The 9,620-nt window shown below is 44.6% G+C and overlaps 1 protein-coding gene across 1 annotated transcript; it reads left to right on the forward strand.

Moving 5' to 3' along the window:
- The first annotated feature begins 1,312 nt into the window (after positions 1–1,312).
- Positions 1,313–3,338, forward strand: LOC115687638 (uncharacterized protein At5g23160-like). Its single transcript, XM_030613270.2, has 2 exons — positions 1,313–1,827; positions 2,336–3,338. The coding sequence occupies exons 1-2, from the start codon at positions 1,522–1,524 to the stop codon at positions 2,921–2,923; spliced, it is 894 nt and encodes a 297-aa protein (XP_030469130.1). The 5' UTR covers positions 1,313–1,521; the 3' UTR covers positions 2,924–3,338.
- The last annotated feature ends 6,282 nt before the right edge of the window (positions 3,339–9,620 follow it).

A 9,620-nucleotide genomic window follows, 5' to 3' on the forward strand; every position in this document is an offset into this window, starting at 1 on the left:
GTTTAGCAACATTGAATCCAGTTAAAGCATCTCCGGCGACCAACTAATTCGCCTTTTTGCGATTGGAAAAGCATGCTTAGGTCACGACTCTGTTTCCAGATAATACCCGGAGAAAAAGTCCAAATGGCCGGATTTTTCAAGAGAGAACACCGCGAAAACTCGCGAAAACCACACCAGACGCACTTTTTCTAACAAGGCGGGCTCGTTATGATAAACGACGACGTCTCCGTCACCTGACCATGTACGAGCGGGAGAATTTTGCAGCAATTGGGTATGGCAAGATAAGAAGACGAGGTCTACAGAAAAGCTGTCTTAAAGCATAATGAAGAGATGATTTGAAGATTACTCCTGGGACTTTGGCACCACCAAGTACTAAAAAGAGTGGAGACCGGGATACCCCAAAGGCCGGGAAAATTGTACTTTTGCTAATTCGGCATTAAACATTTTAATCGTACCGACTGAACCCTAAACATTTTCATGTTTTGCCACAATTTTGATCGGAAACCGAAGACATGAACGCCGCCGGTCCTAAATGACGCAACCGACACTGACGTGGACCACCCGAAGGCGCGTTGTGTTGAAAAAAAATGCTCCAGAGCGTCCCCATTTGGGCAATTGCACTGTCCCTACGTTATTCCAAGCATTGACCCCAATTCCCTTGTCATCACCATCCTGCACGATTGATGCTCGTCCGGGCCAGTCTAGTCTTTGCAATGACCCGGTCAAAGTAAACCCGGTCAATGAAAAACCGCCTTTCTTTTATTATCAAACTAAAAACATTAAATATTGGAATAAACGAAAAATAAAATCATGGGTAGACAATAATGCAAGATTCTTCCAGCGGAAATTTCACGGTATCGCTCGCGCACTGCTCAGAAGAAATCGAACCCGGACGCGCATCCCCCTATTTCCTTAATGTGTCCCCACCCGTGTTGCATGCTTCGGACCTTAAGCAGCGCACTCCTAATTTTAGTTTTTGAAGCGGCCATAAATACGTGTCTCCGACGTATGTATACATAGAAATGCGGATTGCGCAATCTTCGTGTCGGTTTATTGGTTAAAAATAGGAAATGCCTATATGTAAGGGGGATAGAGCGGCTCTCGATCTTCCGTCTTTTTATCTCCTCCTAATTTTCTGGGGATTATTGCATAATCTAATTTGGAAAAAGGAATATGGATAGACTTGAATCCTGTCCGAAATAGACGACCAACTCAAAAGCCGAATCCAAATTCCGATCCAATAAAAAAAACAAAAAGAAAAAAGCGAATTTAATAAATAATAAATAAATAATAAATCGCAAGTTTTATAAACAAAGCCAAGAAACTCTTCATTCGATCCTCGCCACATTGTTTTGAACGGGTAAACCAAAACATCCGAAGCGGCAACGCCGGCAATGAGATGACAATCACCCTCCACGATTCAACACACGAACGAGGAAGTAGTAGAAGAAGAAGAACCCACCAAGAAAAACTGTTTCTTTAATCTCCGTTTCGCATAGCCTAGACTAGCGCCTCGCGACGATGGACGGCTCGCCTCCGGAGGCGGCGAAGAGGCCGAGCCCCGCGATGAGCCGCAGCAGCAGCAAGTTCTTCCGGTGCTTCAAGCTGGCCGTCGCCGACGACGACGGCGACGACGAGGGAAAGCGGGGTTCGGACGAGCCGTTGTTCGCGTACGTAGCCGCGAAGGAAGACGACGGCCGTGTTGTGAGTAAGATTCCGCCGGGGGGTGAAGGAGACGATGGCTCGGATGATCGCCGGAAGAAGAAGAAGAAAGGTTTGAAATTGTTTTCGCGTGCTTCCAAGGCCGTGTTCTTCGAGACATCTCTGGTGAGTCTTCTCCCTGCCGTGATGCTTCTTTCTTCCTTAAAATGGACATCGAAGCGCGCATGATCGTCTGTCCAAGTTCCAACGACGATCGCGTGTTTCTCTACTTTGATCTCGCGCATGGATGTTGGTGTTATCACGCGATCATGCGTGGCGCGGAGCATTGTTCGCTTGATCATCTTTTTTGCTGCATCGACATTTGCTCGTTTAATTGCGTTGCCTTCTTACTTTTCTGGGTTCTAATGAAGTTGGAAGTTATTTTATCCGGTCGTGTCTTTTCAATCCACCGACCATTTTGGAATGATGGTTTGTTGAATCTGCGTTCTGGTTTGGCTCGACTGTTGACCAACGTCTTGTCTTCAATAGTCGATTTCGATTCTACATCATCACCAGATCTTAATTACCATCTTCGACAATGATCTGGTGGAACTTCTGGAGCAATTCGATTAGCACAGTCGCGAATGATTCGCTGGACTTACCTTCCCGACTTCGAATTTTTGGTGATCGACAGGAGAAGAAGATGCAGAAGAGAAAAAGCACGAAGGACTCACTCGAATCAATCAACAATCTGTCGACGAAAGCAGATAGAATTCTGAAGCTAATGCATCAGAACTCGGGCGGCAGAGTTTTGGACAACGGCGATGTCCGGATAACCGAGTCCGATGCCTCTACGTCTTTGCATTCCTCCGTCGCCACAACCACATCGCCTTCCCTGAGCTCTTCACGGTCTTCGAGCACGAATTCTTCCCTGAGAGAGAGGACCCAGTTATCAACTCGGTCTAGTTCTTTCAACTCGAAGCAGATTCAACTGAGCGCCGTAGAGGACGGTAAAGAGCGGCCTTTGTCGTCCGAGAATTCCGCGATCTGCCTGCTCCTGCTGACCCTTTTGGTACTGGTCTTGTGGGGCAAGGTCTGTGCCATCGTTTGCACATCGACCTGGCTGTTCTTGGTGCCCCGGTGGAGCATAATCAACTGCACAAAGTCCCCATTGGAGAGCTGCGACGATTCGTCGTACGTGGATTCTGCAGAGTATAAGAAGAAGATCATCTTGGAAGGTCTGTTACAGAGGAAACGGTCGCGCGGCACACAACCCTCATGACTCGCGACACATTGGAACATGTACATCAATGGTGCTGCTTCTTTTTTCTTTTCGAGCTTCATGAGATTTTTCGTTCGAGGTTCGGAAACTATAACACCTACAGGAAAGGAGAAGGGATTCTTCTCGCCGGTTTCTCGCTTAATTCTGGAGAATGTCGGGGAAATCCCGGGTTCAGAAGCTTTGGATCGTTGAAACCGGCGAACTCTAGCTTATATTTTTCTAACTATGTTGATCATTTTTGCGGTCTACTAGCTTGTGATCCGGGTTGCTCGAACTGCACTGGGAAGCCATTGTTGTGTTCTGAGCCTGTAACATCGGAATCTAGTCAAGTCCTGATACTATACAAATGTAAATACGAGAATGAAACGTACTTTCTCTTGTCTTAATCGAATTATTAATATTGTTTTCCGTGGAAGGTTTACTGAAGTGCATTGATTTCCCCTCTTTGCACTTTTTTCTGCTTCACGTTCTTCCTGCGTGAGTTCTGTTCTGCTCTGAAGTGGTCTTCTTCTTCAGGATTCATCTGGGTAAACCCCTTTTGATCATAATTTTGTAACTTATTGATCCAAGCACTGGTTTGATTGGATTTCATCGTCAAACTAATGCCTCGGATCATGTGGGAAATCAACTTGTCCTGGCAATTTTTTACTTGACTTTTTTATTCAGTGCGAAAGAAAAGTACAATGAAAGATGGGACCTGGAGAACGTGGCACATCGAAATTTAGAACGTCCCTTTCATTTGCTACTCCCACTCTTTTTCGAAGAAACAGAAAAAAACTATCTTGCTCGCCGGTGCTGCTTTTTCGAAAATGAAATTCATGACCAAGAAAATTGCGATTACAATCTGAAATGCGCACTTGGGATTATTTTATCTATACATTTACTATTGGGATAATTGTTAGAAAAAGTTATAAACCTACTGTACGGATGTCAATTCAGTCTATATCTTTCAATTTGACCAATTTAGCCTTAAATTTTTTTGCCAATGTAGTCCTTCCAGTCAATTTTGGCTGGACACCCGGGACGCCGGACGTCCTATGTGGCACAGCCGGCGCTAATGTGGACAATTTTTGCAACACAGGCCCTTGCTGAGTGTCTGGCGAGGCACTGGCGACCCGGCCTCGGTGGAAAAAAAATTAAAAATTAAAAAAATAATTATAATTCGGACTTTATAAAATATTGTAAACGTTGTCCAAGCCAGTGTCGACCGTGCCACATAGGATGACTGATATCCACGTCAGCGATTTGCAACAAAAAACGATTGGCGAATTGTCAAAATATTTCGGACTGAATTGGTTACATTAAAAGATTTAGGACTAAAGTGGCCATATTGAAAGGTTTAAAACTGAATTGGTATTCGTACAATAGATTTATGACTTTTTCTTGATAAATTTTTCCTAAAGTCAAGTAAATTTTACGAGTGCAGTACTCAAAAGCAGTGCATTTCTAGGATAAATTCTATTTATCATCCCTCTGCTTTTAGGTTTTCTCTGATCAATTTCTTATTTTTTCTGATTTGTCTAATCGAGTTATTTTACTTTTGCAAATTTTATAATTAAGTTCCTTTGAAATTCAATCCGGTGAAATCCAGCAGATATGATCTTCGGAGTGTGGAGCCTTGAAATGTTTTTTTTTTGTCTGTTGCAACTACATTAAACATGTTGTCTTTATAGCATGCTCCGACGTCGTTCTTTTTTTTTTTACGTCCATAAACTATTTTCATGATGGCGTCCACAAAGATTTGATTAAAAAAATAGCCTGAAAGTATAGGGACGAGAAGTATAATTTTGGGAAAATGATACATATGGTCCCTGAACTTTGTGTTATTAAATATTTTTATAAAGTTTATGAATTAAGTTGAACATGTACTAAAAGTCCAGAGACCAAATTAAATAAATTAAAAGTTCAGGAATCAATTATACATTAAGGGCCCGTTTGGTAACGTGCCAAACAGTGAAAATTTCTGTTCTTTTGTTCCCAGAAATAGTTTGGGAACAGAAATGCGTTTAGTAAACTTTTTGTTCCCGGGCACATTTTTGCAAATATTTGTGCCGAGAAACAGTTTTGGAAGAGAAATAAGAAGTAAAACAAAGTTGTTTCTTGTTTCTCGGCACAATTTTGAGAATCAGTTTTTTTTCTTCTTTTTCTTTTCTTTTTTTTGTGTTGCTCTTCTTGGGTTGTGGCCGGCAAGGGCGTCACAGCCCTTGCCGGCCGCCGGCGGAGGCGAGGGTCCCCCTTGCCGGCGAGGGCGAGGGCTGGACCCTCGCCGCCTGGGCGAGGCGGCTCGCCGTCGGTCATGGCGAGGTCGGCCTCGCCCAGATCTGGCGAGGCCGAGCCTCGCCGTGGGTCGCGACGACCTCGCCCAGATCTAGCGAGGCCGAGCCTCACCGTCGCGACCCACGGCGGCCGACCTTGCCGTGGGTCGCGGCGGCAAGGCTCGGCCTCGCCGGATCCGGGCGAGGCCGAGCCTCGCCGTCGCAACCCACGGCAAGGTCGGCTTCGCCGTGGGTCGCGACGGTGAGGCTCGGCCTCGCCCGATCCGGGCGAGGCCGACCTCGCCATGACCGACGGCAAGCCGCCTCGCCCGGTGCGGCGAGGGTCCGACCCTCGCCCTCGCCGCGCGGGGGACCTCGCCTCCACCGGCGGCCGGCGAGGGCCGTGACGCCCTCGTCGGCCCTGGGCTGTGGCCGATCGCCGGCCGCCGGTCGCCGGCGACCGGCCATGGCCTGGGTAAAAAGAAAAAAAAATTAAACAATTCAAAATATTATTAAAATATTATTAATAAAAAGAAATTTGTGTGTAGTTACCAAACGTATTTATGTTCTTTTCTATTCCAGGAATAGAAATTTTGGACAGTTTACCAAACGCCTTCAAATGCACAGAAATTATTTCCGGGAACAGAATAAAAAAAAATCATTTCTGTTCAGAAATAATTCCCGGGCACAGAATGATTGTCATGCGCACCCTAAGTCAAAGCTCACGGATCATTTGTGTCCTTGTCCCTATAATTTTTCCCGATAAAAACGATCAATTTTGGTAGGTTTCAATAAGGCTCGAAGCCGATGGAAATGCATTGAGTTTCTGGGCTTGGGCCATGGTCATGCAAAAAGGTTGATGGGGCTCGAAGATTGTAGCTCCATCTTTTGGTTACCCAAGAAATGAGAATATGCACAACGTTGTCAAAATAATATTTGACCCCTAAGGAATAGCAAATCTAATTTAACACCTGTACATGCCTTACACAATATAGTCGTGATTCTTTCTGATGCTATAAAAGTGAACTTTCGAGAGAACAGATGACCGAGAGAGTTAATTGGTCTCGCGACGGCATCTATTTCAAATTCATCATCTACTCACAACCAATCGCATAAGATTTCGGAGTGTGATCATGATACTTCAAAGAAGCACTAACTTACTCGATCCATTAAACACTTATAGTCCGAGGGAAAATGCAGAATGCGGGCTCAAACTCTTATGGCAATCCATTTTTAGGTTCATTTGTGATACCCGTTTTAATAGTGGGGATGATGCCCGCTATCTATAAAATAGACTATGGCGAACGAGCGTAGACCATCTTCACATAAAACGAGTCATCCCCGAAAGAGAAAAAAAGATAATAGCGGGCCTCCTACTAATCCCTAGACTCGAAAGCTTTGATCATTTTTCTCCATGTCTGAAGCAGCATCGAGTGGATAGGGGAGAGGGAGAGCTGCTCGGTTCTTATTATATGTAGGAGAGGGGGCCTAAAGAGAACCAGACACTTCACAGACAAACGTTGCTTTTTCCATGTCTGCGAAGTCCCTCTGCGTCTCTTGTACCGCTTTGCAGTACTACTACCAACACAACTAACAGATGATGGCGACGCTATTTACATGCATCAATCAATTGCACCAGCACCACCATCCCCGCTCCGAAAACGCCATTCCCCCACCGAATATATCTCGCACAGATCCGTCCTCTCTTGGACGGTCCAGATCGCAACTCCCTCGTGTTTTTTTTTCACCTTCCTCCTGCCCTTTTTCTTGAACTGCGTGCTGTCGATGCTGTCCCCCTCCTAATAAAATCTTGCTGCGAGCCCCACGAAAAATACCCAGTTCGCCCTCCATCCGCGTCCCGAAGAGGGGCAGATCTGGTCCACAAGGTGGCGGTGGAAACGAAGGGTTGTGGCAGAGGAAGAGGAGTTGGGGGGGGGTGCGAATCTCAGTTGGGGGGAGATTCAGGTAAGGAGAAATGATGTCTTTCGGTGGTCCAGGTGGGCGAGCCAAATTGGTTGCAGAAATGTAGAAGCCGAGTCTAGTTTTGCCTTCTTTATCCCGAAACGGCAATTCACTTTCGCAGGTCGCGTAAAGCCACGACTATCAGTTGCTCCCACCCCACTTAAGCCTCGCCCTCGTAGCAGCAATCTCTCGGAAGAAAATGCCAAGGGATTGAATTCATCTGTTTCCGATTTTCATTGACGACCCTGAATTTCTTTTCCTTTTCCTTTTCACTTTTAGATGTTTTAGGGAAGTGGGTTCTCGTCAATTTGGTGTTTAGAATGCATGAAAAGTGCTTCAGAGCATTTCCCTAATAGTAAGATCCCCCCAAATTTACTTACAAAGACTTCTTTAGAAGATTCATTTGATGTCCTAACGAGAAAACGGGCAAGATCTAGGCATCTCCTTGCATCATTGAAAAGCAAGCATTCGCCAACCAACTCGCTTGTGGCATGAATACCCTCGAACCGAGTTTATGATAAAAGGTACGCGACATCCAATTCGTGAGGTTTCAATCGATTGAAAAGTCGAGACAAGACGATTTGACAAGATTTTCTCGGTAGAGATCACCAAGCAAACTCTAGTCACAAGGAGAGAGGGAGACAAGAAATCGGTCCGCAAAACTCAAAGGTTCATCGCCAATGTTTCTTTCTATTTACCTAGGGCCACCAGCTAACCAATGTCTCTGGCTAAATCCAAACCAACCGGCGGTGTTGGTAAACATGCAACATGCATCTTCGTTTGATGGGGATGGAGTAGCTAATGTTGGGGGTGGTCCTAGCCCTAGGGGGAACACATCACATCGTCGAACCTCCCCCTCCTCGTCCTGGGGGATCTATGTTGTATTTAAGCTTTTGCCTTCAGACATAGAAAACAAGCTTTGATACACAGCACAGATCCCAATGATTCCAGACCGGACAAGGGGGGTGTGCACAATCTCCGCCGCAGACCCCGACGAATCCACCGTGTCTGCCCAACCCTGGCAACAACCACCACGAAACGGCCCCTCCACGTGTCGCCCCCACGGTTTTTTTCCCGGGCCAATTAGCAAAGAACAATACACGACGGTCCACCATCGTTCCCACAATCAAACACGAAGTTACGCAATCTTTTCCCATTGTCACAAATGTGACACGAACTTTCAACCTCGGATGAGAAATTGGAGCTGCTAAGGACAGCTCTACACAAATTCGTCCCAGTTCGATACGAAAGGTAGTTCCTACCTCGCGGTAGCCCCAAATTCCTCTACAGCCCCCAAGTAATTACTATGCCCCAAGTTACTACGGGCCATTGTTATGGGTGCGCACATCTTTTCTGTGTGTGTATATATATGACATAACATCATTAATGTATATGACGTGCCAAATAAAGAGAAAATCATGTCTAGGCGGTCATCGTTGACTCGCGCGGAGAAACCAGATGTCCAGCACGATTATAAACTAGATGCTTACATAAAATCAAGCAAATTAGTTCAATCTTCTGTGCCAAAATCTGAGAGAATCTGGACTACTATTGGCATGTATGGACTTTGGGCATTCAAAGATCTCATTCCTTGCCACAGCTCTATGCCAAAATTTGCAAATGCGACCCATGCTGGTCACGCGGTTTCAATTTCATAACAAGGGCCTCTAAATTTTTTTTTCCAAGATTAATAAGTAAGACGATGGTCCCCGGGCCTAACCCTAATACAACAAGTTTTCCATTCTAAATTCGACACTTGTACTTATGTGCACGGAAATGGTAATTCGGAAAAAAAATACGCGTCCATATGGCATTCTTTGTATGTCATTTTAAAGCAACATTCGTTGGAGAAGTGGACCCTCAACATGACTTTGTGGTAAACTCTAGACTCTTTGCTCAAACTCTTGCACATAGGCAAAATTATCGTCAATTTTTCGGGAATACTTTCCATTGAACATAGGCAAAATTATCGTCAATTTTTCGGGAATACTTTCCATTGATTTTGTGGATCTCAGCAAGATGCAGTTGAAACTCGGAAGCAAGCGTGCTTCTGAAAATAGATAACTCGACTATTAAATCTCTTAACAAAGATCTTCATGCTCACTGACCATATAATGCACGTAACAAATGAGCTGCAAAAACGAATTCTAACTCCTAAGACCAACAATGATTAAACGCGAAGCAATTAATAAACACTAAGCATTATAAAATTGGCATTAATTATGGTTAATAAATCAAAGGGCATGTGGAGGCATCATTACGGTGCTATTCATAGGCAAGATTCACACATTCATGAACAAATCTTACTCTAAATGATTGCCCGGTCACTGTCCAAATATTATATTGGTATAAATATTTTTATAAATTTACAGGATCTTTGGATCAGAGGATCTTAACTGCATTGTGCATATATATATATATATTTATATAAATGTGTATAATTTATTTTGTTTGAATTTATTTGATACTTAAGTGTCCAA

Source organism: Syzygium oleosum, unplaced genomic scaffold, assembly GCF_021117445.2.
Source record: "Syzygium oleosum isolate NSW1041296 unplaced genomic scaffold, Sole_v2.1 Sole_v2.13, whole genome shotgun sequence".
In the NCBI taxonomy this organism is placed as follows: Eukaryota; Viridiplantae; Streptophyta; class Magnoliopsida; order Myrtales; family Myrtaceae; genus Syzygium; species Syzygium oleosum.

Excerpts from the sequence above, each read along its gene's own strand:
- LOC115687638 (XM_030613270.2), top strand. The coding sequence starts at position 1,522 with ATGGACGGCTCGCCTCCGGAGGCGGCGAAGAGGCCGAGCCCCGCGATG. Across the intron at positions 1,828-2,335 it reads TGTTCTTCGAGACATCTCTG|GAGAAGAAGATGCAGAAGAG; the intron begins GTGAGTCTTCTC and ends GGTGATCGACAG.